Source organism: Cardiocondyla obscurior, linkage group LG04 (genome assembly GCF_019399895.1).
Source record: "Cardiocondyla obscurior isolate alpha-2009 linkage group LG04, Cobs3.1, whole genome shotgun sequence".
NCBI lineage: Eukaryota > Metazoa > Arthropoda > Insecta > Hymenoptera > Formicidae > Cardiocondyla > Cardiocondyla obscurior.
In genome coordinates, this window is record NC_091867.1 from 7,538,108 (window position 1) to 7,563,107 (window position 25,000).

At 44.5% G+C, this 25,000-nt stretch overlaps 5 protein-coding genes across 7 annotated transcripts in view; 2 read left to right on the forward strand and 3 right to left on the reverse strand.

Annotated features, from left to right (window-relative positions):
* Window positions 1–901, reverse strand: part of LOC139101669 (mediator of RNA polymerase II transcription subunit 20-like) — a 73,499-nt gene extending 72,598 nt beyond the window's left edge. Inside the window, exons 1-2 of the mRNA XM_070655008.1 lie at window positions 787–901; window positions 397–539 (exon numbers count right to left, since the gene is read on the reverse strand). Coding sequence (XP_070511109.1) covers window positions 397–539; window positions 787–800 — 157 coding nt within the window. The 5' untranslated portion in view covers window positions 801–901. The remainder of the gene's footprint in view (window positions 1–396; window positions 540–786) is intronic.
* A 676-nt stretch (window positions 902–1,577) lies between these two features.
* Window positions 1,578–4,456, forward strand: Mon1 (vacuolar fusion protein MON1 homolog). Of its 2 annotated transcripts, XR_011545635.1 has the most exons (8): window positions 1,578–2,274; window positions 2,406–2,728; window positions 2,808–3,051; window positions 3,136–3,420; window positions 3,500–3,690; window positions 3,770–3,872; window positions 3,943–4,252; window positions 4,406–4,456. XR_011545635.1 is itself a non-coding variant. In XM_070655267.1 (7 exons), the coding sequence occupies exons 1-7, from the start codon at window positions 1,987–1,989 to the stop codon at window positions 4,081–4,083; spliced, it is 1,575 nt and encodes a 524-aa protein (XP_070511368.1). In that variant the 5' UTR covers window positions 1,578–1,986; the 3' UTR covers window positions 4,084–4,456. The 2 variants fall into 2 exon arrangements, 1 of the variants encoding a protein (XP_070511368.1); XM_070655267.1 differs by having other exon boundaries at window positions 3,943–4,456.
* On the reverse strand, window positions 4,336–6,212 carry Prp38 (pre-mRNA processing factor 38). Its single transcript, XM_070655276.1, has 4 exons — window positions 6,065–6,212; window positions 5,500–5,736; window positions 5,010–5,377; window positions 4,336–4,927 (listed from the first exon to the last, which is right to left on the reverse strand). Exons 2-4 carry the CDS (start codon window positions 5,661–5,663, stop codon window positions 4,536–4,538), a joined length of 924 nt encoding a protein of 307 aa, XP_070511377.1. The 5' UTR covers window positions 5,664–5,736; window positions 6,065–6,212; the 3' UTR covers window positions 4,336–4,535.
* Window positions 6,213–6,379: 167 nt separating this feature from the next.
* Lhfpl (LHFPL tetraspan subfamily member 5 protein) lies at window positions 6,380–12,744 on the forward strand. The gene is made up of 6 exons (XM_070655277.1): window positions 6,380–6,666; window positions 6,862–7,724; window positions 8,058–8,252; window positions 11,091–11,178; window positions 11,436–11,590; window positions 11,683–12,744. Exons 2-6 carry the CDS (start codon window positions 7,508–7,510, stop codon window positions 11,913–11,915), a joined length of 888 nt encoding a protein of 295 aa, XP_070511378.1. The 5' UTR covers window positions 6,380–6,666; window positions 6,862–7,507; the 3' UTR covers window positions 11,916–12,744.
* Window positions 12,745–13,046: 302 nt separating this feature from the next.
* The window catches only part of Poxn (Pox neuro), a 119,937-nt gene continuing 107,983 nt past the window's right edge, over window positions 13,047–25,000 (reverse strand). For both annotated transcript variants that reach the window (XM_070655274.1, XM_070655275.1), the window contains 4 exons: window positions 22,423–22,643; window positions 17,177–17,426; window positions 16,095–16,263; window positions 13,047–16,003 (listed from right to left, as the gene is read on the reverse strand). In XM_070655274.1, the coding sequence (XP_070511375.1) occupies window positions 15,460–16,003; window positions 16,095–16,263; window positions 17,177–17,426; window positions 22,423–22,643 (1,184 nt within the window). In that variant the 3' untranslated portion in view covers window positions 13,047–15,459. The remainder of the gene's footprint in view (window positions 16,004–16,094; window positions 16,264–17,176; window positions 17,427–22,422; window positions 22,644–25,000) is intronic.

Below are 25,000 nucleotides of genomic sequence, written 5' to 3' on the forward strand. Positions count from 1 at the left end.
ATCCAAGAAAAGAAAAAAAGCCAAGAAATTAGATTCTTTAGAACCAATTAATTATTAATCTTGAATCACTTTTTCTATTAAATTAATTCTTTTTAATTTTTATTAATTCCGTTATTTTAGATTTATCAGAAAAGTTAGATTATTTTAAAATAAAAGTCATAAAAAATAAGAACTCTAAAAATCCTGCAATAATCTCAAACTGTAGTATAATGTAATTAAATTCCTTTTTATTCAGGCTTTTTTTCCTTCGAAGAGTCTCGGTCAAAATGGTCAAGTACGGTCATCTATACGAAGAGCCTCGTACTAGCTTGGCGAATCGAAGTACGAAAGTTTTGAATAATTCCAAACCGCCGAGAATGTTCGGCGGCATCAAAGAAAGAAATGAAGTCTACTTACCAAGCTGCGGCACCGACATGTAGGTCTCGCAATCCACCAGGAACTGTCCCACCTGCACTGCGCCGAGGGCGACGATCCGCTTCGTCAGGAACTCGATGGTCTGCGGCCCGGTCCGGTTCTCGATCATCGGGTACTGCTGCAGCCTGCACCAGACAGAACGCACATGCAAAGATGTGAAATCACTTCGTCACTGCACTTTCACGGCTAGCGGAGTCGGCGTCGCCGACCACCGCGACTTCGGGTGTCGCGACGAACAACATAACCTCTACGCGACCGGCCGGCCGGTCGGCGGAATAAGACGCAAATACGTGACACGCACATCTTCCTCTCGAGCACGCGAGCGGAGGAGTCGCGTTACACTACCGGGAGTACGAGTACAGTGCTACTTACACGGTGACACCCATCCCTGCGAGCAGAGTTGTCGTTGAACGTCCAAAGGGGAGAAAGTCGCGCCGGAGACTGAGCCGACTGACGGACACTTGTCGCGCTCGGCGCTAGTCGCGCATGCGAATTCGATTGACTACGTAATTAAGCGACGTTCACGTCTTACAGGTGCAATGCTTTGGCGTGAAAATTACGAGACGAGATTAGACATACCGATGTTTTTACTGGCTTTTCACTGGCGTCTAGAATTCTCGAATTTATGAACCGATAAATACGTTCGTCGACCATAAATTATTTAATTATAATGACGCGTACGAATTAAGACCACGCAAAGCGTGCGCATGATTTCTTCTAGTAAATTAAAAAATTACATTGTATAGTAGATATTAAATGTAATAAAATGAAACAATAAAGAAACGTTATCAAAAATCTAAACCATTTAATTTAGAAGATTTGATACTTACCCTGGGGTTGCTCCGCTGGGGCAGGATATCCTTCCTGGGCCTCCTCCTCCTCCTTCTCTCAGAATGTCTGCGGGATGTCGGGTTGGTCTTCCTTCAATGGCAGAGTATTACCTGAAACAGAAAAATTAGAGTTAATATTCTGTTCTGTTCAATGTAATATTCAGCGCATATTGTTTAACTTACCGCATTCCACTGCACTCCCCGCGCCAACAAACGTTTATCGCGGGAAAATACTTTATCGAGGAAGAAGAAAAAGTGGTAACAAGCTTCTCCGTGCTTCAGTAGCGCTACTTACAATTCAACCCAGTGGTCGCAGATTTTAGAGTCATCTTTTCGCGCACTGGAAACTCTCGCGAAATACTGTCATTAACCACTAACACTATCACTCATAATTTAAATTATCACTCATAGTTTAAATTATTATTAAAACACGGCACCCCGTATTATAAACGAAAACGCGACACTGTACACTCACACTCACTCACATAATATTCACCGCGCACTATATCTGTACGTGTGGAAGCCGCGATTCCGAGTTGGGCTCTCTGCGTCCGAGGCATTAGCAGGCGCTACGGGCACACACGGACACGGCATTGTGCCTAGTGTGCGTATGTTGCCCGTCTAAAATCTGCGACCACTGGTGCAATGGCGACCGGGCTACGTCAGATCGCCGCTGTTAAATGTCAAACGTCAGAGGGGTACGCGGAGTAGCGACCTGTTGGGGACGTTCTAGGTACTGGTGATGGCCGCGAAGGAGCCGATCGTCGTCGAGCCGATCGACGGCGGCATGGCTGAGCCCGGGATTGAGCCCGGCGCCTCCTCGGAGACGATGCTCGTCACCACCGACAGCTTCGACGAGTACGAGCAGGAGATGAGCAGCAGCATCGACGGCGACAGGCAAATGAAAGAGAGCACGACCGGCACTATCTCCGAAATTCAAGAGGACGTCACGCCGAACGTTGCCGCAACGCCCGCCGCCGCTAGTACACCAGAATCCGAAAAGAACCTTTCTCTCGACGACTCTGAGATGGTTAAGACTTTCAGTAGACTTTTTCTCTCTTTTTTTTTTCTTTTTGTTTGTTTCTCTCTTCATAAATTTGTAGTACACGCCGCTGTTAATCGTTTAATTGTTTTATAACTTGACGGAATATTGCATTTTAGGACGACGTCGCACAACGCTTGGGTCAAAGCAATATAGATGGGGACCCACTGCGTTGCAAAGCATGGCTGGCACAGAAGAAGCACATTTTTATTCTGAGTCAGGCGGGAAAGCCGATATATTCTAGATACAGTTCGGAAGACAAGCTAGTCACTGTTATGGGAGTCATGCAGGCTTTAGTGTCGTTTGTTCAAGCCGGTAGTGACATGATTCGATCAGTGCACGCAGGCGACACAAACTTTGTCTTTGTCGTGAAGGGTCCATTGATTTTAGTGGCCGTGTCCAAAACTTTGGAAAGTGTACCTCAGCTTACCTTGCAATTAACGTATGTATTATTAAAAAGTACTTTTATTTCACAGTAAAACACGTACACATTATTATATATTTTTTTTTTTTTATTACAGATATGTATATAATCAGATAATTTCTGTTTTGACTCAGTCTCAGTTAAATAGAGTATATGATCAAAGGAGAAATTTTGATCTGCGAAGACTATTGAGTGGCAGTGAAAGACTGATAGATCATTTATTAAATTTCATGGACAGAGAACCTGCCTTTTTTCTAGGAGCTATTAAATGTTTGCCCTTACTTCCTTCCATGAGAAGTTCTATTACGCAAACCATTATTCAAACTTGTGCTAAGATTAAGGTAAAAATGATTTTACAGTCGCGTATGTATACCAAATTAAAATGAAATTACATATATTTTTATTAAGAGAAATCTGTATTTCAGAATTTAGTATTTGCCATACTTCTAGCTAACAATCAATTGGTTACACTAGTTAGGATGAATAAATTTTTCTTACATCCAATGGATTTGCATATAATACAAAATCTGGTAGACAGTTCCGAGTCACTCAAAACTGCTGAGAGTTGGACACCGATATGCCTGCCGAAATTTGATTCTAATGGTTACATGCATGGCCACGTGTCCTATCTGGCAGAAGATTGCCAAGCATGTTTATTACTGCTCACCGTCGATAGGGACGTATTTTTCGTACTATCAGAAGCTAAGCAAGTAAGAGATTTTACAGAAAAAAAAAATTAATCGACGAAAAAAAAAATAATATGCTAATTTATCGATAAATATTTCATAGAAAATTGTGGAAAAATTGCGACGAACAAATTGTTTAGAAGCGATAAATGAGTCTATGAACAAACCAACGATTACGACTGCCGACATTGGTTTGCCCGAAATGCGACATGTTTTATACAAATGCAAGAGCACCGCACAATTCTGGAGTCCCGGGCTTCAACCACCTTACACAATGGATGAAGAAATAGAACGGTAAAATGTGAACAAAATGTGAAATATACATTTGTACACTGTTGTACCTACTATTAAATATGTAATATATATTTTCTAGATTATTAGGGCTTTATCAATGCTTACATCACAGACTGCATTCTCCTAGTCGACCTTTGAAACTTATATTTCAGCAGCTCGATAAAGAAACAATGTTAGCGTGGGTGAGTGAGGACATATACGTAATTTAATTGAAAGGTTTATTCTTTAATTAAAAAAAAAAAAACATTTTAGGTGGCTTCTGGTTTCGAACTATACGTAACATTTGAGCCTCTGGTAACAAAACCAGATGCCATTGAGGCAGTGAGCAAGCTATTAAAGTGGATTAAGAAAGAGGAAGAGAGATTATTCATTCTAAACTCGCCTACATTTTAAACATTGCCAAATATTTTGTTTTTCTAAAATACGAAAGAAAAATGGACGTGTGAAATTAATAGAAGAAATACTTACCGAGATCCAATTCTGTGAAGGTGCAATTCTGAGGTGCATTAAGGATTCCAAAGTAAAATATCCTCGTCACAAGTTCTCAAAGGCAAGAACCTAGGTATCATTATACATCGATATCGTTATTTTTTTTATTTAGTAAAGTAATTGTAATATAACGTAAATAATGTGAAATAATGTACATATGTTTGAATATGTTACAATGGATTTGATTCCAATGCATTGTCCAATTTTAATATCGAATTCTTATTAGTGTTACAAGCTGACGCTGAGACTATATAAACCATGAAGAGTATAAAAAGGATCGACATAAGATTACCAATTAATTTATATCATTCCGTCAGTAAATTTACATAAATTTGACGAAGTTATTTTGTCAGACTTTAATGTCTATTTCTATCACGTTCTCTTCTACGATCTCGCTCCCTTTCTCGTTCCCGTTCTCTTTCTCTGTCTCTATCGTCTCTTCTGTGACGATCTCTGTCCCTATCTTTATCCTTGTGCGACGACGAATAAGATTTTGGTGATTTACTGCGTTTACGTTCTCTCCTGTCCCTGTCTCTATCTCTATCTCTACTTCTCGATCTTTGCTTTTCCTTGTCAGATTTCTTATCGGACCGAGAATGTCTCTTATCCCTATCCCTGTGACGATCTCTGTCCCGTTCGTGATCGTCTGACCTCTTGCGTGGCAATTCTTTGATTGGCGCAATTTCTTCTTCCTCCGACGATTCGATACCGTCATCCATATCGTCTTCTAACGCTGATATCTTTGCTTCTGTATAACATAAAAAAAAATATTAATATAATAGCAAGTTAAATAAAGAAGTAGTTAAAAAGAAAAATATTTAGTAACATACCCAGTTCATTATTTTCTTCTAAAACGTGTCTCTTTTGAATCCTCGGTAAAATAACGTCGCAACACCTTTCTTCTCTGAGGAGATGGTCAATAAATTCATCCATGTGTACGAGCTCAAACACACCTTGCTTGTTTTGCATTCTAAGCTTTCTGTTGTCGTTAAATAATGGCTCGAGATACTTGTAGCAATCCAGGGAAGACCCAGTCAGTCTCATGTACAGTGCACCCAAAGCCCTGACGTATTTATATTCCTCGTTTTTTATAAATTCGACTATGATGTCTTTCTCTGGTTGTATTTGGAGCATTTTTAATATAAGACAGAGAAACGGCGTAGGCTTTACATTGCCGCCGTACACGCCTCCTAGATATCTGGAGGAATAAATAAAGTCTATTAGAGAGAAGACCTTTCGTTTATAAATTAATTTTGTACAATGCGTATAGAAATATCGAACGAAATTGCTAGTAGAGGTTATGTTTTTGCTTTCACTAACCTCAACTCCATCGCCTTGTCGACTAATAGCTCGGCTGTCAGCGCAAAACATTCTTCCTTCCAATATTTGGAGTCGTATATCCGAGATCTAATGATTTTCTCGATTAAATACTGCGGATTTGTCCCGCGAATAGATTTCGCGTCTTTCACCGTGCGGTTTGCCATTTTCGAATTTTACTTCAAGCCGTATCGAGTTAGAGTAGACATCAACAGAGGACACTAACTTACCGAAAGTATACTGCACGATAGACAAAACTTTGTTTTAATATTTGAAAACATTTTTATACAAAAAAAAATTTTTTTTAACAGGATATTTAAATATGTATTATATTTATTACATAAAAGTTTATATATTTTTTTACGATTTAATAGAAATTAATATGTATTCTAAAAATAATCAGAAAACTATATAATTAATATTTAATTACTTAATTTAATTTATACTCTATCAAAGTTAAAATCTCTTTCAGGTTTAAATAAAAAAAAATTATATTAAAAAATTTTTTTTTGTTTACGAACGACAAGGAATATACTATAGTATATTTTATGTTGCATATATAGCATACATATAATTATGTTAGAGAAGATCTCGCGAGTGCCAACGAATAAACCCGTTATGTCCAGGTGAAATCCGTTTCGACAAAGCCAACGGCACGACGTTTTTGGTGTCACCTTTCTCTTCGTGGCCGCTTGAGATAGCGAGAGAACGATCCCCTTCACGGCGATCCTCGTCTCTCGTAAGATATTCTCTTTCTCGCTTCCTCTCTCTTTCCTTTTCTTTCTGTCCCCCTGTACCGGTCCCTCTTCTCGCGCGTTCACCTCGCAGGTTGGCATACCTGGCCTCACTCGAGTTGGCCATCTTGAAGCTAGCCGCTGCGCCGCTCCTCGTCTTTCCTCCGAGGCCCCGCATTTTCCGCTGGTCCTTGTAACCGGTAGCTCGGTCGCGTGCGTGCATGTGGGATAAACCTCGCAGCGTACGAAAGCAGCAAGACTCAGGGAAACGCAGCTCGCGATCAACGCCGGTAACGATTCGAGACTGTGCCCTTCGCCCGGCTCGCCCACTCTCTCTCTTCGCGCCTTCCAACAAAGTCCTGACGTCGCTGACGTCATCGACATTCCTTGACTTCTCGCCGCACCGCCGAGGAAGTGCCGCCTGCAACGCGTCACGGTAAGTTGGACTTTCTGCCGGTCGATAGGCCCGCGCGAGTGAACGGTCTCGCTTTGATTATTATTCCCGATCAGCTCAACGATTTCTTCCTTCGGGTCTAAAGGTGGTGCCCGAAATTTTGGGTTAACACGTTGCGTGCGACGTGCTGTATTTCGTTTCGATTATATCTTATTGCATTATACGTTTCGTGAACAGGCTACTCCCGCCGCATCCTGCATCCCGGGGCACGTATTGCTCGAGAGAAAGAAAGGCACCCACGACACGGCGAGCGAGCGCCTGAGCGTAAATGTCACGAACGGGTACGAGCGTGCGATCGTTTTGTTGGCTCTAAACGTGGTGGGAGCGGTGATGAAGAAACACGACGGGAAGTGAGCTGAGTATATCCCAAAGCCATTGTGAAACGAGGGAGCGCGACAAGCACGTCGATTTCAGGGAAAATCCGCTCTTGAGTCCCGAGCCAGGGAGAGGGACTTAATAGCTAAATCGCGTCGCAGTTGTGCGTCGTTAGCGAAAGTACGACTCTTTGTTCGCTCACGGGAAGCTCCTTCCTTACGCAGGCTCGCGTGTCTCGTGCACGGTGCTCCTATTGTTACCGAACAATCGGATCGGCTCGCAATCAGTGGCAGCGCTCGGTTTCAAGAGCGACGACCTTTTTTAACGAGCGAAGACTACCGGCGAGGGATCGGCGCTAAGTCGCGGCTCCATCCGGCGATTATAATCTCGTGGTCGGCACCGTTCCGCGTGGATTGGGAGTCGATGTTATGGTCGAGCGGTTGCGCAAGGAGGAATCGCTGCTGAACGACGGGAGATCGAGTTGACGTTGACCAGGAGAACCGTAAGGATGGGCTCGAAAATCGAATACGTTGAGTCCTCGCACATGTACGCAACCAACTACATCCGCAATTCCAAGGCGATCGGGGTACTATGGGGCATCTTCACCATATGCTACGCCATCATCGGCGTCGTCGCGTTCGTCACTCCGGAATGGCTCGGTGACCTCGAGCACGAGAACCCCGGCAGATTCGGTCTATGGACCAGATGCAGCTACGGCGGTAACGGTACGTTTATATCGCGCTTTTCACTTTGACTCGCGGCGTTTTATTTTATTTTATTTTTTTTTCTTTTAATTAACGAAAATGGAATATTATTAATTAAGATAATATTTGTATTTTTACGTCGCAAAGCGAACGATTCTTTTTCTTTGGCTTTCAACTGACTGAAATTATTTCTATGTCATTTTTCTCATTATTTTTGGTTCACTAACTAAAGTAATCAATTTTAATTAACAAGGCTGTGTAACGGTACACGTAGATACTACGTTTCACATAATTTAACACCGAGGGAGATAATTATTTAAATATATTTAACTCGATATGTTTTTTGCCGTGTAGGTGAGCTAGGCGAAGAGTGCATCGGCCGGCTGGACGACTTATCAACCATAGCGAACGTTCCCTTTCGCGCCAGCACGATTCTGGTCGGCATCGCGGTGATAATCGCGCTACTGGCGATCTGCGCGATGCTCATGTTCTTCTTCTGCCAGAGCACCACCGTGTTCTACATGTGCGCCTGGATGCAAGTAGTATCAGGTAATTTTATCGCTGGGGAAGTGACGAATGCGAGATGCGCGCTCCGCAGCCGGCGCGCATCTGTTTTGGAAAGCGCGATGGACTTAAGTAAGGCTGATTCCGCGACCCCGCGGTCTCGACCGTGATCTCGCATATCAGCAGGGATCTCATTTCATCTCGGCTTCGCACATCGCAGTCTAACACCGAGGTCCCATTCGCGCGGGAAGTGACGTAATCGACCTGCTTAACGCGCCTTTATTGCAGCGAGCTGTGTCCATCGGTTTCATCTCCGATCCGCGGCGAAGATAACGGGCTTTGAAAAACGGGTGCTGATCGTCGACGGAAATTGTCCTCGTGTCACGGTCCCGCGACCGCGAAAGGACTGCCTTGCAAAAATCTCGGGCGGGGATGTCTCATTAATTATGTGTGCCGAGTAATTAAAAGCTCGCCGGTCGCGTACCCCAGTTGCGCGAACGTGTTCATTTATTCGCGAGTCGCGATTTTGTTTTATTCGTCGATTAGAAAGCGCACGGTAACTGCAAAAGTAATCCGACGTTGCTTGCGTAACGCCGGCTGAAATAATAATAACGGTGCCGTCGAGAATATCCGCTTCATTGACAGATGATGTGTCATCGCGCATTTACGTTGGGTAAATCGTTAGAAGAGTTACAGGCAGTTTTGTGCACGCGCTATTGTCAACATATCTTTCCTTTACGTAACGAAGGCACAAAGACCGTCGCTTTTTCCAGCGATAAAAATAAAATAAAATAAAATTAACGCATCTAAGTAGAAACGAGCAGATAAATGAATAATTAGAGGCAATTACTGGACGCGTTTCTTTCCAATTATAACTTCAGGCAGCGTTGGATTTCGTTTCGAAAGAAATTTGAAACGCGGGATATCTCTGGTCACGCTCGTACACGTTTATCGCACTTCTTTCAGGCCAAAATGTAAAAGTTGTTGTTTCCCCCTCTGAAATTACAACGGGAAACGATATAGTTTCATTCGCATTAAACGCGTTGATACTTTCTCTCCGGATAATTCGCATTATGCAGGTACATGTACCACTTTTTTCTATTTCCGTGTCGCCCGATTTCTACGCCCGGTGTTGTCGAAAATCCGTCTCGCGCCGTGATTTATTAACGCGTGGCGGACGCGCTAGATGCGTTTCGACGACGCAGGCCGGTGACGAACGGTCTCGCCGGAGAACGCGAAGATTTTTCTTTTGCAATTGTAATTGTGGCCGATCGTCGGCTCGCGGGTCACCGCGACGAGTCGCGTGGCGGCCCGGCGAAATGTAGAATAGACCGTTATAACGTGGCCAGGCAAGTCTTGCATATACCGTACGCCAACACCTCTATGATTAAACGCAAGCCAACTGCTAGTCCGCCGCCGGTCGAGCCGATATCGAATCGTTAAGATAAGCCCACCAAGACTTATATCTCTGCGTCACATCCTAATTCCGATCCCCAATTAACTTGTAGCTAATTACAGTTTTGCAACCCGGTGGCCTACTCTCATAAGTGGCTACCTCGTCGTATCGACGCGAGACTTGTCCTTGCAAAGAAAGAAAAGCCTTATCTCTTAAACATATATGTATAATTATAATTGATTAGTGAACAATTTTTTTTTATACGCATATATATGCGTGATTCGGTATCTTTTAATTATGCGCTTTGCCTTCGCGTTAATTCGGTACGATTTCCCGACCACGTTTTTACTGGTCTTACGTAGTAAGTTCTTCGTTTACTTTGCACAATGAAACGAATGAATTCGCTGCAGTGCGCAATAACGCGCATTATTTGCGAAAATTGCACGGTACGCGGCCGCGAAGCGCCGACTAACGAGTTGACGAGCATGTAATTTATTTACCGGTACGCGAACGAGCGTAACTTACATAAGCTCGAGCGTCTGGTAACAAAGTTTCGGCGGTGTCAGCAACAAAGGGTTCGTTGCAAGCGAGCCACTACACCGGCTCGAGTCACGATAGTGAAAGTTATACGGCGAGTTGAACTCGATCCCGTAGCGTGAAACACGAAGAGGAGCATATATCACCGCGTGGAACACGACGAAGTTTCGAGTATACGTATTGCAGGAATTGCACAGGTGATAGCGGCGTTCACCACCAACTCGAAGCAGACTCTGAACCCTAGGCGCACAGGAAGATCGGGATATGCATTGCAAAATCGTTAGAAAGTATATAGAGCGCGTAACGCGTGCCGGATATTGTATAATAAGCAAACAAAACTAAAGGAATAAAGAGATGTTAATTATAAGTCATTGAAATCGGCGGAGTACGGGCAAGAAAAACTGGTAGAGAAAATTCCGCGTGGACGACAAAATAGAAAGTGCGTAAGCGCAGAGTGCAATAAAAGTTAAAGAAAATAAACTAAGCCCCAAGCCTTCGCGAAAACAATCACCGTTCACGACTGTGCGTGATTCGCGTATTGAAGTCGCTCGCTCGACGGGAAACAATCGCCTCGGCTCCCTGGTAAACGTAGCAGAAAAATCGTCACGGTCGTTCACAAATCCCTTTCACTGCCGGCCTCTCCGTGGCCACCTGCACAATTACGCCCCGTGCAAATGCGAGATCTAACAGCGACGCGGATGCAAATAATAGAATCGCAGAGCGGCTTCGTGTTATTAAAGTAACAAGTCCAGTCAATGAACCACTCGGCGTTTCCCGTCAAACTCTCTTCACGCTTCTATGCCGCGTAATAATCTCGAGAAAAGGAAAGAGCGAACGTAATCACAACGCGAGCATGTTACAATCTAGCGGCTTTCAGTGACAACGGTCACTGAATACGTATAACTGGACGCAGTTTTATGTAACTACATACCGAATAACTTCCTTTCTAGCGATTTGCATGGCGATCGGAGTGTGCATCTATCCTCTCGGCTGGGACTCGCCGGTGATCCGAGCCGTATGTGGCGCAGCTGCATCCAGGTGGGTACCTGTATAGAGAATTTCTATTCATTTATTTTTTGTATAAAAAGAAAAAAGAAAAAAAGGAAGAAACTCTAACAAAGAAATCTTTATCTTCTTAAAGTTTTAAGTTGCGATGGTAATAATGTTAATTGGACGCACCTTTCGCACGCAAATTGTTGTGAAGTTATTAATAATAACGGCATTGTATACTGAAAACGTAATCGCATTAACGATGAACGTGAGAAAGACAACACTTAGAAAACAATTTTTAACAGATACAATCCCGGTGCCTGTGCCGTGAGATGGGCAATCCCTCTCGCCGCAATCGCGGCTTTGGATGCGGCCACCTTATCCGCTCTTGCCTTTATTTTGGCCTCTAGACACGTGAGGCTGCAACCAGAACCTTTCAACAACGGATCTTTGTACAAAGGTAAATGTACAAAGAAAAGTAATAGCAAGGAATTTAAGAAATATATATTGGGGTTTGTTACAGCATCCATTAATTCTTCAACGTTGTTTTAGGCGAAGTAAATCCGGGCTATGTGAACGAAGCCCAAAGCGTGGCGGGCTCCCGCAAGTCCCTGTCCCTGCGACCGGTACTGCTGGTGGCTCCGCCCGAACAAGATCGCTACAGCGAGCTCTCCAGAGCGAAATCGCACTCGCATCACAGTCTTTATACACCAGCCCCGCCGCATCCGGTACACACCATGTCTACAAATACTCTCAATCATTCGCAGCATAACTTTCAGCTCTAAAATCTTAAGCTTTAAGACTGCTCATTGAGAAAAAATTAAATATGCTTGTAGATATCTAATATAAGGAGAAGCTATATTGTATATAAGCTATACTGCATGAAACGGTGGAGCGTGAAACTTTAGTGAAATTTGCGCATTTCGAGCGCAATTGTCATCGCTTTCGCGATGTTCAATTTCATTAAACGATGAATGCCTGTGTAAAATAGTTTGCCAGCCGTTTCAACGACTGAGTGCTTATTATTACGTGCCTTAAAAATTTTCACTTTTATGTGGTGTATTTTTAATTTTACCGATATGTGCCGAAAAGAACTGTCTTCCTTAGACTTTATACGTATACCTAGACTTATAAAGGTCGATATTTACTGCATATATTAAATTTTGTTTAATTATTGCATTAATTTTATGAAATAATCCCTTTTTATTGGGAAAATGGAATCTATCCATCCTCTCTTAAATCTACTTTTAGAATCTCATTCTTATGTTTATATATAATATTAATATAAATTACGTTTATGTAATTATAAAAATTAATTAAGCAAGTTTGTCGTTTCGAACGCAGTAGATTTCATATAACGCAGAATTTATCTGTGTTATATATAAAGATCTTGCTGCATATTAAGTTTTTCTTTTACACACATTGTGCAATGTATGGTAAATGATAATTTAAGAGAAAATTATTCTACAAATTTTATAGATGTTATAATCTGTGCCGTACTGCCAGAACAATATATACTTTATTTATATTAAATAATTATTTAAGTATTCATTGATGTGCCTTTACGATGTAGTGTCAAAAAGAATATTTGCGAATTAAATTTTTTGTCACGAAGTTACTATTTTGTATTTTACATAGCTGTGGAAAGTTCATGCAATTCCACAGCTATATTCTTTTGATGAGGTGACGTGTAAGGAAATATAATTTCTATGCAAATAGATTCTCTTCTACGGTATGCAATATCATAATATTCAATAAAAAGTGAATAATTATTCATAAACTGTCGGGTCTTAAAAGTCATCAAAGATGACTACATTGGCCAGGATGTGCATTTTGATACACCATTATTTTTGTAATGCTGTTATTTTCTTATTAATCGTCAAGCATAAAGACGTGCAAAGTAAACACGGCACATATACCATTTTGACTAGTATATTTAATGATATCATACAGCATAGGTTTATATTACGAGTATTGTTTAATCGATAATTTCCATAACTTTACGCGACGGTCTTCGTAGGTCTGCAGCGACAATATTTGAAGCTAAATATAACAAATCCGTAATTGTATTTTTAACACGTTTTACGTTAGCGTCGTTTAGTTTAAACCGCAGTTTAACGTCATAATTTCTCTTTTTCGATTCTATTTCTAAAGAGATCATTTTTTTAAATTTTTTAACCAACGAGACTGTTCGGGCGCAATTATTATTGTACAGAACATTATTCTAATTTATCAGAACTCTGTACGAGCATTCTGTGCAACGTCGAAGTCTTACGCAAATATCCCGAAATTATAATCAACATTCGACGAGTGATGTAGAAGTTTCTATTTGACTTTGTCTCCCTTTCGGATTATGGATTAATTTAACGCACAGAATACTCATAATTTCACGTCGTCTAAATCTAAAATAAATATTTCAGACGAATGCCTACACGAGTAACGGGCTTTTTCCTTTGAGGACGTGTTCCACACTCATCTTAAAATCTAATAATCTCCGTGTATGGCAAATGAAAGGGAAGTTTGAGCGTTAGCGTGTTAGCCTCCGCTTGTAAGACAGCCAGTGTAAAGTACAGAGGGGGGGTGTTTTCTCTTCGCGTACGGTTTGTTGAGCCGTTCCACGACGGGACCTTTCTTCCAAAGGAAGTACCATAAACGAAGGGAGTCGCGGAGAACGCGATCTCTTCCGCGCACCTTCCAAGATCGAGACGTCACCCCGAAATAGCTCGCGAGCATGCAATCGGCGGGCGTGAGGGAGCAAAACGAGCAAATCGTTCGGCATTAAAGCACTCGAGTTTTATAGTGCATTAATTAGTCTGCGATGAGGAACGAGATACAAAGGTTTACAACGTTGTAAATGCAAAGGGGTGGAGGGGAAAGGGGTTGGGGGAGGTCTTACCGACCGCTCGGTACCACCGCTATTTAATTCCCCTTTTCTTTTTGCGCGCGCGCGCGAGCGATGTATCGCCGTATTTTACAAGATATACACACGGCGTGTCCACGTATGACACCCTCAACCGAATCGTTTATGGCTTTACTGCGCTGCCACCGCGGCTTTTTACGCGTATATCTCCATCCGCGTGCTTTACAACCGTTTGTTTATTAGGCTTTCATTTAATTGCCTGATCTCCGCGTCGTGTATAACGGCATCGCGCGGCTATTTCGCGCCGGGCTCTAAAGTGCGAACTACAATGGAGACACGGACGTGTAATTGCCATCTCCGAGCGGTACCGTTGAGCCGGGCTGCCAAAGAACGCTTCGAGATTTAGCTGACCGTGCACAAGCACGAGCTCAGCTAGATTAAGACATTTCTGCCGTTCCCGGGACTTTTATCAGACGACCGTCGTGTTTTCCCTCGCCATTATTGCATGGAGTTATGTCCCGACTTCCAAAGATGGAATGTACAAGTGTCGAATTTTATTGCGTGACGTGATCGCCTGGAAGTGCTGAATTTCTTGCGTTACGTTGGCATGGTAATTAGGGGTAATTACCGCGCGGAAAAAGACCGGCGAAGTTAATTGATATTTCACCGCCAGCGATTCGCGATCGACTATTCAAGATAAATCAGTGAAAGTATTGGAAACTCCCCCTCCCAATGAGATTTCCCCGAGAAGCACCTCTTCTTTTTTTTTTTTTTTTTTTTTTTTTTTTTCCCCTCGACGTTCTTAACCAGTCATACGCAATTACAGAGTTAAGCGAAATCTTAGATTCTCGAAGCAGTCAACCGCCGTATACGCCAGCGAGAAACAGCGGTCGAGATTAGCAACGCGGAACGAGGAATGAAAATAATTTAATTATAAGTTAACTTACACAAGAATTACATATACCTCACTACGTTACGGTTGACACTACGGTTTTTCGATGCTAATATTACATATGGCGCTATCTTTTTACTTTACTTTACTTCACTGAACAGCCACATTCTCTGTCTCTTTCTCTCTCTATCTCTCTCGGAAGAAACAAGCTTTAAAAACCATCAGCTTCTAATCTCTTCTTAAACTCCTTAGTCTCTAAATAGACATTTTAGACACTCGCTACTCTCACTGTATTCGCAAGGGTCATTTATCAGGTGCAAAGAAATTACTTTCAAGTACATGTGTCGCAATGCTTAATAGTCTTCAGTTTCTTGCTACTGAACTTTCATCAAATCAATTTTACATCGTACAACTTTTCTTTGCACCCGTTAATACTACACACGCACCTACGGTTTACGTTCACACTGTGTAACGTCTATCAGAGCAAGGCTTCTCCACTAGTTAATTTCGACACAGTCCATCGCGTGGATAACACGAGCATGTAGTTGCGCTGATAGCCATCGGGAGATCGACATTCTTAAATTTCTTTGCTCACGATGATGCCGCATGGTTGTACCACGCCGATGTTGGGCACTCTCGGCCTTCTAGAAGAGGACTTGCTCTCGTCTTTCTTGAGCAGCTCCTCTATCGAGTAAGGATTCTTCTTCTTTTGCGGCTGCGGCGGCTGATTTTCGGCCGCCGCTCGCTCGTTCGTCGTCATCGTCGTGCTTGGGCTCGTGTTCTTCACCTCCTGGATCCTGTGCGACACCGCGGGGTCCCGCTTCGACGTCTCGACGATCGGTACCGGGCTCTCGCGCGGATTATCCGAATTCGTGGCCTGCGAGTTGGGCGTGCCGTGCCTGACAAACGCACTCCGATCGCTACCGATTTTCTGGCTAAGCTCCAGGATAATCGGCGTGCTCCGAAACGACTTGTAGTGGTCCTGTGACTCGACCAAGTTTTCATCCAGATCGCTCTTGTCCAGGGAATCGTCGCTGCCGGCCGTTGAGCTCGAGCTCGACTTCAGCTCCAGTTGATTTTGCGTGCTATTCTGCTCCGACAAACGTTCCGCGTCTAGAGGTCTGTGATAAAGAAATAAACACGTTCGATAACGAGAGAATATCTAATAAAATTAAGAATTTTGTTAAATAGATTTCGTCGTTATAAACTTACGCAAACGATTGCATTCCGTGCTGCAAATGCAAGGTCGTCGCTTGATAAAGAGACGAATAAAAGCTTTGATTCCACGACGGTGTGCCAGTATTGCCGGTGTTCGTAGAAATGTGCAACGGTCCTAAAGCACCCGGGTAGAACAGGTGATAGTCCGTTCTCATCAGTGCATCTAGAAAAAAAAATTAATATTATTATTATTACTATAAAGTCTACGTTACTTCGAGGCTGTTAACAAAATTATTTCGCGGAAAATATGTAGATTTCAATTTTTAAAAAATAATCTCTATTTTAATTTCCTTGTAATTACTAATTTTAGAATATATCGTCCAGAAATTGTTCACAATAGATAAGTACTAATTTCTTCTATTTATTACGATATTCGTGCGGCTGCGGAATAATATTTTAATAAGGCACAAAAAACGAGCCCTTTCTTAGATATTGGAAAAAGAACTGTCATTCATAAGTGAAATGACTTGAAAGAGAGATGAAGACGAGAAGAGAGTCTGGGGGGGGGAGGGGTGATCGTTTCGTAATTAGCTGCTCAAAGCCGGTAAATTGAGCACCGCTTCCAGCATCCCAGCGGCACAAATTGCGGGGCAAATTTTCCGTTTTTGACAGCGCGGGGTTGCGTGTCTGCTCTCCCCCTGCCTGCTTGCGTGGCTTTTGCTGACGAGTCAATCACGGTAACGGGGTATCTTAGAATGATCTGGCCCCTTCGCCTCTTCCCGCCACTTGTCACGATCATTTTCGCTATTCTTCTTCACCGGCGCGCTCGCAGTTGCCATTTTCGGACATTTACCGTCATTCTTCTGGAAATAACCGCATAAAGAAGAAGAAAAAAAAAAAGGGAACGGATCCGCCGCGATTCCACGCTAGGGACAGGTGTTTAAGGCGTTGTTAACTCGTAATGGTGCAACTTGCAGCTTCGCAGTCTGCAATAACGACTCACGAAGCTCCGCGAGGAATTATTTCTCCTCTCACCCGAGCTTTTCTCCTCGGTTTAGCGGCCCGACGAATTCGCGTGTTAACGTCGCTCGCCGATAACGACACGAGACATTTTTACGTGACGGTGGGTCTTTTACCTCTGGCTCCAGCGTTCGAAGCCGGAATTTGCGACGTGTATCCACCGGAAGCACCGCTTTCGATGGCCGGGATGTCGGTGTGGAGCCCGCCACCTCTGAGAATACGATTGACCGACGACACGGAGGGCAAGCTTTGGGGATCGCAAGCTCCCTGCCGCGCGAGCTGCTCGCGGATCTCCCAGGCGAACATGGTCGGCTGTTCCTGCTTCATCCGTAAAATCTTCTTCACCACCGTTGGCGTAGCCACTTGCTGCAACGCGACACAAAATATAAATTAAATAAATTAAACACGTAATTCTTTATAAGTGTATATTCCGACCGCTGTGCGTAATTTTGTAAGGCATCTCGAATCATCTTCAAAACATTTCTTTTCAACTCGACTAGGTATACTTATTCATTTTTGTAATTAAAATAAAAAATTTGAAGATTTAGGCGTAGGGTAAAAACCTCAATCGATTTTAAAACATGTGTCCTTCCGCAAGGATCTTTATCGGTGCCAGGATGCAGTTGTTAATCATTCCGTCCTTCTTCTTTTTTTTTCTTTCTTTTTTTGAGTCGAATCGCACGTTATCTCATCGACAAATTAACACGAACGCGGTCACACCGCCGTCGTAGCGGGTTGCACACGCATATGTCGTTCACAGGTGAAGAGCACGGGGTCGTCAATCAGATAGCGAAGAAGAGCCCGTCCGGTGGGCGACGGTAGTGCCTACTTTATTTCGGTTTAGCCCCCGTACGCCAAAGGAACGGGTTGTGCCCCGGTCGGTTGGCACCGTCCACCGTTCACGAGGCCCACCATCGGTTTCGCATCTCCGAAAGAAAGGGGGTCGAGAGGGGGTCCAGTGGTGCTCAATCTGGCCGGCTAATTTGACTTGCTAATGAACGGTAATGGCACGCGGATAATTTTATGCTAACGCGATGGAAATGTTATTCCGTACAGATTTCACGATCGCCGATCTCTTCGGGGGCGATAGCAGGCGCGCTGGCGCGAGCGAGATCTCGCTCAGGGAAAAGATGATCGTCTTTCACGGGTCCATGCCCTCTCCCTCCCTCCCCCCTACCCCCCGTGTACGGGGGTTTGTATACGCGTTACATATGTAGGTTGCGTACGAATCGCCGAGCGGAACGATATCACCGAGCCTGCCGATTACAGGCACCGATCTCATTTCGCGAGAAGATCGATGCCTCGGCGGTAATCTGCGTTCGGTGTTCGCCGATGCAATCTCTTTCTTTCTCTCTCCCTCTTGACAAATTGTTTCGAAGAGGCGCAGAATAAATACAACGCGACGCCATGCAACCGATCGATATGATCGGTATGTCTTCTATTTAGAATTTGAATAGCAACGGCGAGCGGTATGACGAAAATTATTAAGACGCGGAGTTAATGCCAAACGCGCAAGTTGTCATTATCCGAAATCCTCGCAGGTGAAAGCACCACTGCCGGGGAACGTTTAGGGGCTAGTGCCTCGGGGGTAGCGAAGAGTCGGAGGGCCGTCTAATAGTTTCAGGGGGTAGGACAGGCATCGCGTGCTCCCGAGAGCATCTCAGATTCTAATCTGACACTTCCGTCGTCGTCGTTGCCACAATTACCCCTGTTCCGACAATATACGGTGCGTCCTAATGCGGACCCTCGCGTCACATTGAAGCGCGGACACGCACGTGAGCATGCGTTGTACATGTGCACGTACTCGTGTGTGTATGTGTGTGTGTGTGTGTGTGTGTGTTGCCGTCAGAGGAAATTGGCTGGACAGAATGGACATCTGGCACTAAACGTTAGATAACCCGCATATACCCGGGGCCGTGTACATACGAACAGGTTCACCAACTCGGTAATTATCGCGCGTAAGTTGCGCTCCCGCTACATGTGCCCCGAGTGCTCGTGAATGATAAGGCCGACGAGGACCATCGACACCTTCCGCCCTATTTTTTTTTTTTCCCACCGTCACCTGGACTCAAAAATAACGGCCGATTGATTTGTCGCCGGGAAGCTAAAACGACAGACTGAGCGAGTTACCTAAGAAAATCGACCAACCCGAAATGAAATTAATTCGTATAACAAATTTGTTCTTTATATTATTCTGTAAAGTTGGCAAAGTTCTTTAAAAAATAAAAAAAAAAAGAAAAAATTAATAAATAAGTCTTGGAAATTTTTTTTTCTGACCTAGTCTTATACAGGCCGATTAAATAATCGTTCGCTAAAACTTTTTATTTTACTTAATCAACTATTACCGTAGATTTTAACATTAGTATATTAAATATGTGCTCTTCAGTTTCTAAATGAAACAAGCGCAGTCCCCGAGCTCTCGTTTAAACCACGACTCCGCCGTGGGAAATAAAAAGCGATTCGCGCTTATTTGTCGCGGTGTTTCAAAGCCGCTGTTAAATCATGCATCGAGAAAATAAATACATGTCTATTGGGCGGGTGGGCGATCGGACACGCGCGTATTTCCGCCGAGACTACGAGATCTTAATTGCCAGATAAAATGCCGGGTGGGGGGAGGGCAAAAAAATCGTCCGATTCCACGCGCGGCGTGAATTGTACGTCGTGGAAATAAATGTCCCGCGGGTCGAAGCCGTGACAATAATCATTTTCAGGCCGGCGTTTTCTCAACGGTTTCGAGAAACCCGCGAGAGATCGCTATCGCGGCTGGGAGTAAAGAGGGTTAAAGCGTCACGACGAGGGCACGTTGTTATCCAGCTGTTATACGAGGGGGTGATAGCGGGGGTGAGAACTTTGAGCGCGTTGCGCGTACGCGGAGAACGATGCGGATCGCGGCGATTTTTTTCTCGACGTTCCACTTTATTATCTGCGGCTTCGGCCGCGGCGCTGTGCATTTTTCATGAGACAATTTTCTATGTCGTGCCGCCGGCCTATTATCCGACGCGTATCACGTCGACGCGATAGAAAAGAGAAGGACGCGGCGTGAGGATGAACGGAGAAGGTACGTGGGACGTGTCTCGAAAACGTTACGTACCGCGGCCGAGAAACACGTGTAGATTTCGCCGATAGCCGGTCAATTAATTTCGTGAGATCGCACGCTAAATTGCAATTGCGACGTGCCGGCCGAGCTCCGGAATCCACGTATCGGAAATTAATCTTTCGCTCCCGCGAGCGCGAATTTAATTAAGCGCGCAGGCCGCGCCGCGAGTTCCTCTGCAAATATAACGCGTCTGCGCCCCGAGGGTGCCTGCGGCGTATGTAAAACACCTGAGAACGGCGGGGCTTGCGCCAAATTCGCGGCCGCGGGAAGATCATCGGTTACCGAAGGGCAAGGTATCGTGGGATACGCCGCTCCCGGGGAGGGCGCGGAAAGTCGTAATAACAGACTTAAAATGGAGAGCAACGTTATCTCCCGACAGCATACCGTTCATCTTTCGTTACTCAGCAGGAAAATCGGGACGTACTTCTTCGATGGAAATCGACGTGTGAGATGGGGTGAAGGGGAGAAGAGAGAGAGAGAGAGAGAGAGAGAGAGAGAGAGAGAGAGAGAGAGAGAGAGAGAGAGAGAGAGAGAGAGAGAGAGAGAGAGAGCGGTCGCGGTTAAGTGCCGGTTCTCGAGGGTTGCTCGACGAGTTAATACTGCCGCGCAATCAGAGGATTTACCTAGTAGCCATTATTTAATTATCGGCGTAATTTTAAATCGCTGTGAAAGCCACTTACAGACAGAAACGGTGACGGGTCGGCGAGCCGTGTTATCTAGCGATCGAAGGATCACCTCTCTTTCTCTTTCTCTCTCAGGAGAAGAAAAGAGAGAGAGACGAGATCCTTTGTGCACACGATGGATAGGCGGGCAAGGATACGTTGCGCGTGCAAGGCGAGCGCATCTCGATCCCTCTCCCGCATACCTCGCATCGCGAGGCGAAGGTAGGCTCGTAAGTCTTTCTAATTTCTCACCAAAATTACCCGAGGGTTACCGTTTACTTGTCGCAAAGAGGCAAAGAAGAAGCGGAGAATCCCGGAGTTCGGCCCGTCGCGTAGATCGCGGGTTAAAAAGGACTTAAAGACTGAGCTGTATTAAGCGCGCAACCATTATTTCGCCACGGGACTATTTTGACATACGTGAAATAAAACGAGCGCCGGTAATGGCGGATGATGACTATCGTTTACATGCGCACGTAATCGGCCCCCTCTTTCCACGGACTCCAACCGGAATTTAAATGTCCTCTTCAGAATTCTAAAGGGCCACATCTCTCTTTCTCTTTCTCTCTTTTTCTCTCTCTCTGTTTTTCATTTGGTTCTCTTTCGCCGGTGCACCAAACTCCAACTCGCCACTTGAGGAAGGTCGATGCACGCCGACGCGTTATTAAAATAAATTCATTAAGCACAGAGTAACAGTCCGCGGTTGGTGCATCGTAAGAAATTCCCAGGTGCATATACGCACCGTGCAATTATATTATCATTAGCGGCGTGTATGCGCGATACCGCGATGCACCGTGGCATCGATGCAGCCTCGCGATGTGCGCCCGGGGGGCGAAATAGCGTTTCTGAGCGACGTGAGTGCGTTACGCGGGAAGAATAAAAAAAAAAAAAAAAAAAAAAGTCGCCACGTTAAACGTCTCGCGATCACGACCGGACGACGGAAACGTAAACGAAATTTCGTGGAATCGGTTACGCGACCGCGAAGGTAAAGTTCCCATCGGAGGCGACGGCGGCCCTCCTTCAATGCCGATTTATTCACGAAACCGGGAAGTCACCTCGGTGACATTAGGAGAACCGTGTAAAGTCGTAAAATCATGACGACGCTGATGCGCGGCACTGCAAGGTGTTTGGATAATTGCACGCACGATCGAAACGCAGCCCCCTACTTAAAATCACATCAGGAATGTCCCAGGCTCCGTACGCAGGGGGAAGACGACTCTCATCAGAGAGCCACCGCCCGCTGACGCGCACCGCTGCGCGATCGCTCGTTTTCACGTGTTTTTGCAAACCCACCGGCATTAATCTTTCCCTGAATCGCACTCTTACCGCGCATTTTATGCCCAACCACCTCGTCCCTCCGATCCTCCTCAAACAACTCTCATTCCGATATCGGCATTTGATTAAATTTTCTTCAAGATAAAACCTGTTTATCAAATCGTACAATTTCGAAATGTTCGAATATATTTTTAAACACTCCGTTAGTGAATTAAAAAAAAAATTTTTATATATTTTTTTCTTTTAAAAAAAATATAATTGATAAAAAAAGTAATAAAGTCGCAATTAGGGACGGAAAAATCGCGGGGTTCGATTAAAGGGTCGGTCTTACCTTCGTCTTGCTGCCGCCGATGCTGCCGGGTCGGATGCTCCCCGTCTCGTAGAATCTCGTGAGTATCTTGGAGACGCAGCCGTGGGACACGAGTAGCTGCCGGGAAATATCGCACGGCCTAACGCCGACCATGGCGAGCTGCACGATCCTCTGGCGCACGCAGTCCGGCAGCGGCCTGCCGTTCACAAAGACGCCGCCTAATTGATTCACTCCGGCTTGTCCTAGAAGAACAGTCGGTCGGTCAGTCGCGTTATTGTGTTAATAGGACGGTGCATAACGATGGCGCGCGATAAAGTCGGCTCTCGAGATGGTCGGTACGATTTGAGATTTCGCGTCGACGACGGAACGGCCGAAGGTGTTTATCGATTCGAGATGAGAACGGAAATCTGCTAATAACGCGCTCGCGGTCATCCCAGGGAAGGTCGGCAGGTGCATTCCCTAACGTGCCGCTCCCGGCTGGCCCTCTAATGACATTGTTACGACGAATATCACGGGAAGGAACGTTGGTCCCCCCTTTGCCTTTCCGTCCCCGACGAAGACGTGTCATTATTTTCAGCGGGAAGTTCGTGCGGCAACGAATTCCCAAAGCTCTACGCTTCTCCGGTCCTTTGCAATTAACGAGTCCGAGTGATTAGCTGGTTGTTTGCTATGCGACGAAAATATTAAAAACGCGTGCCGGTGCGGCTATTGTTTCCTCGAAGGCGTCTTCCACGTAATCCTAAAGTTATTTCGCGTCCAGAAGTGATTTCCTGTTTGCGCGAAATCGTTGTCACCTCGCCTCTTCTCGCCAAAATTCCCCCTTGGGAACTTCCTGACCGTTTTAAATACTCCGTTACGAAACAACTTTCGGTTCGGTAAAAATTTGACGAGTTTAAAAATCGCCGTATATTAAAATCGCAGCTTCGGGCCTGATAGAAATTAACATAATTCGCAGATTCAGGATGAAGTTTAGACTCGTCGGTGAAGCGTAAAAGTTAATTGGGATGGAACGTTAAGACGAGGACGAGTGGTCATTTTAGAAACGGTGTCGCTGATTTTTTTTCCCCCTCTCCCTGTTTTGTTTTTTTCTTAACGTCCGTAATCGTAAAACGCCCGCAATCGCGTAATTTTCATATTCAGAAGCGCGTGAATGTGAAACGCACAATGTGTTTACGGACTTAAATCACGCCGCGCGACAAGTTATTTACGCGTTGCATGCGCGACACACGTCGTATAACAGCGATGCAGCGCTTGTCGAAAATTTTATAAAACCGATATTATTCCCCCGCAGTGGCGTCGTAAACCCGTAATGACCGGCTTGTCGCGCGCGAATAAAAACGCCAATTGATCACCGATTTTATGTCCCGCCCGTCGAAAATGAGCACTTAAACGATCCGCGGCCCCGACGCGGCGTTAAGGCGTCGAATAAAATCTGAGTTATACGCGACAGTTTCCGTTTGTCTTCTCGGGGTGGGTTAAAAGGAGTCTTCGATAACCCGGAACGATCTCGCCATTGTGTCGAAGCCGCGTCGTAAATCGACGATCAGCTCTCGCTGGACGCGCGACCTTAATTTTCAGATCGTAGCTTTCGACGACTGATCAATTAACGGCATAATTATTACATGCCCGCTTGGAATTTCGTGGGAATCTTCGTCGCTTAATATTCAGATGCGATTTCTGTTATTTCCAAGTCGAGTCTTAGCCTCGAAGTCCGCGTCTACGACTTTCGGGCAGCGTGAAATTCGAATTTAAAGTAGAAAAAAAAAGAAGGATACTCGTAGGTTTTAATTAATCTGTTACGTCAGAGTAACATAACATATATGACGCATTTTCGTGGCAACAATTAGACCTTAATTACATAATTCCCTCGCAATACGAATGAAGAACGTTTCCGTAACGACATGTATTATTATAAAACTGAGATTTCAAGACGCGGGCAAGTAGACCTGATTCTGCGCGGATGTATTAGAGATAATAATTACCGATAATTATTATATATATATAATAAAACTGATTATTCTCATTACGCAGCAAGTCATTATTCATTAAACTTATATTATATATTGCAGCGTAATGAGAATAATCGGTTTTATTCTCTTGGTGAATCGTTATCGACGTAACTGGAGCTAAAGGGGGAAAAAAAGAGAAAAAAAAATAGAGAAAAAGCACGGAAAAGCAAAAAAAAAATGTAAAGAAAAATAGAAGAAATCAGAGAAAAATAGATAGGAAGAGGCTGCAAAAGCGGCGTTACAAAACGACGTTCTTTCTCTCTTGAAAGAAAATGCAACAGAGCAAACGAGACCAAAAGCATAAATGCCGCGGATGACTTATATAAATCGAGCCACGCGCCTTCACGTAGACGTGTTCGGATACACGAACGAGCCGCGCGTACCAGGATGATCGCTAATTATTGTCCGCGCCGACTAATTATGTCATTACCGCGATCACTGACGCCGGCAAACCTTCGAAGCCTGAGAAATTAATGATCTCGTTCGTGCGGCCGTGCGCGTACGGGGCCCCAAAGAAAAGGTTTTCGTCAATCTTTTCCGCCGACGTTAACGCACGGATTCCGCGAATCCGACCTTTATTTGGCGTCTCG

Coding starts and splice junctions, on each gene's coding strand:
- Lhfpl (XM_070655277.1), top strand. CDS start 7,508: ATGGGCTCGAAAATCGAATACGTTGAGTCCTCGCACATGTACGCAACC. Junction 7,725..8,057: donor ATGCAGCTACGGCGGTAACG/GTACGTTTATAT, acceptor TTTGCCGTGTAG/GTGAGCTAGGCGAAGAGTGC. Junction 11,179..11,435: donor TGTGGCGCAGCTGCATCCAG/GTGGGTACCTGT, acceptor AATTTTTAACAG/ATACAATCCCGGTGCCTGTG.
- Mon1 (XM_070655267.1), top strand. CDS start 1,987: ATGGCCGCGAAGGAGCCGATCGTCGTCGAGCCGATCGACGGCGGCATG. Junction 3,052..3,135: donor AAACTTGTGCTAAGATTAAG/GTAAAAATGATT, acceptor TCTGTATTTCAG/AATTTAGTATTTGCCATACT. Junction 3,421..3,499: donor TACTATCAGAAGCTAAGCAA/GTAAGAGATTTT, acceptor AATATTTCATAG/AAAATTGTGGAAAAATTGCG.
- Prp38 (XM_070655276.1), bottom strand. CDS start 5,663: ATGGCAAACCGCACGGTGAAAGACGCGAAATCTATTCGCGGGACAAAT. Junction 5,378..5,499: donor GACAAGGCGATGGAGTTGAG/GTTAGTGAAAGC, acceptor TTATTCCTCCAG/ATATCTAGGAGGCGTGTACG. Junction 4,928..5,009: donor AGAAGAAAATAATGAACTGG/GTATGTTACTAA, acceptor TATGTTATACAG/AAGCAAAGATATCAGCGTTA.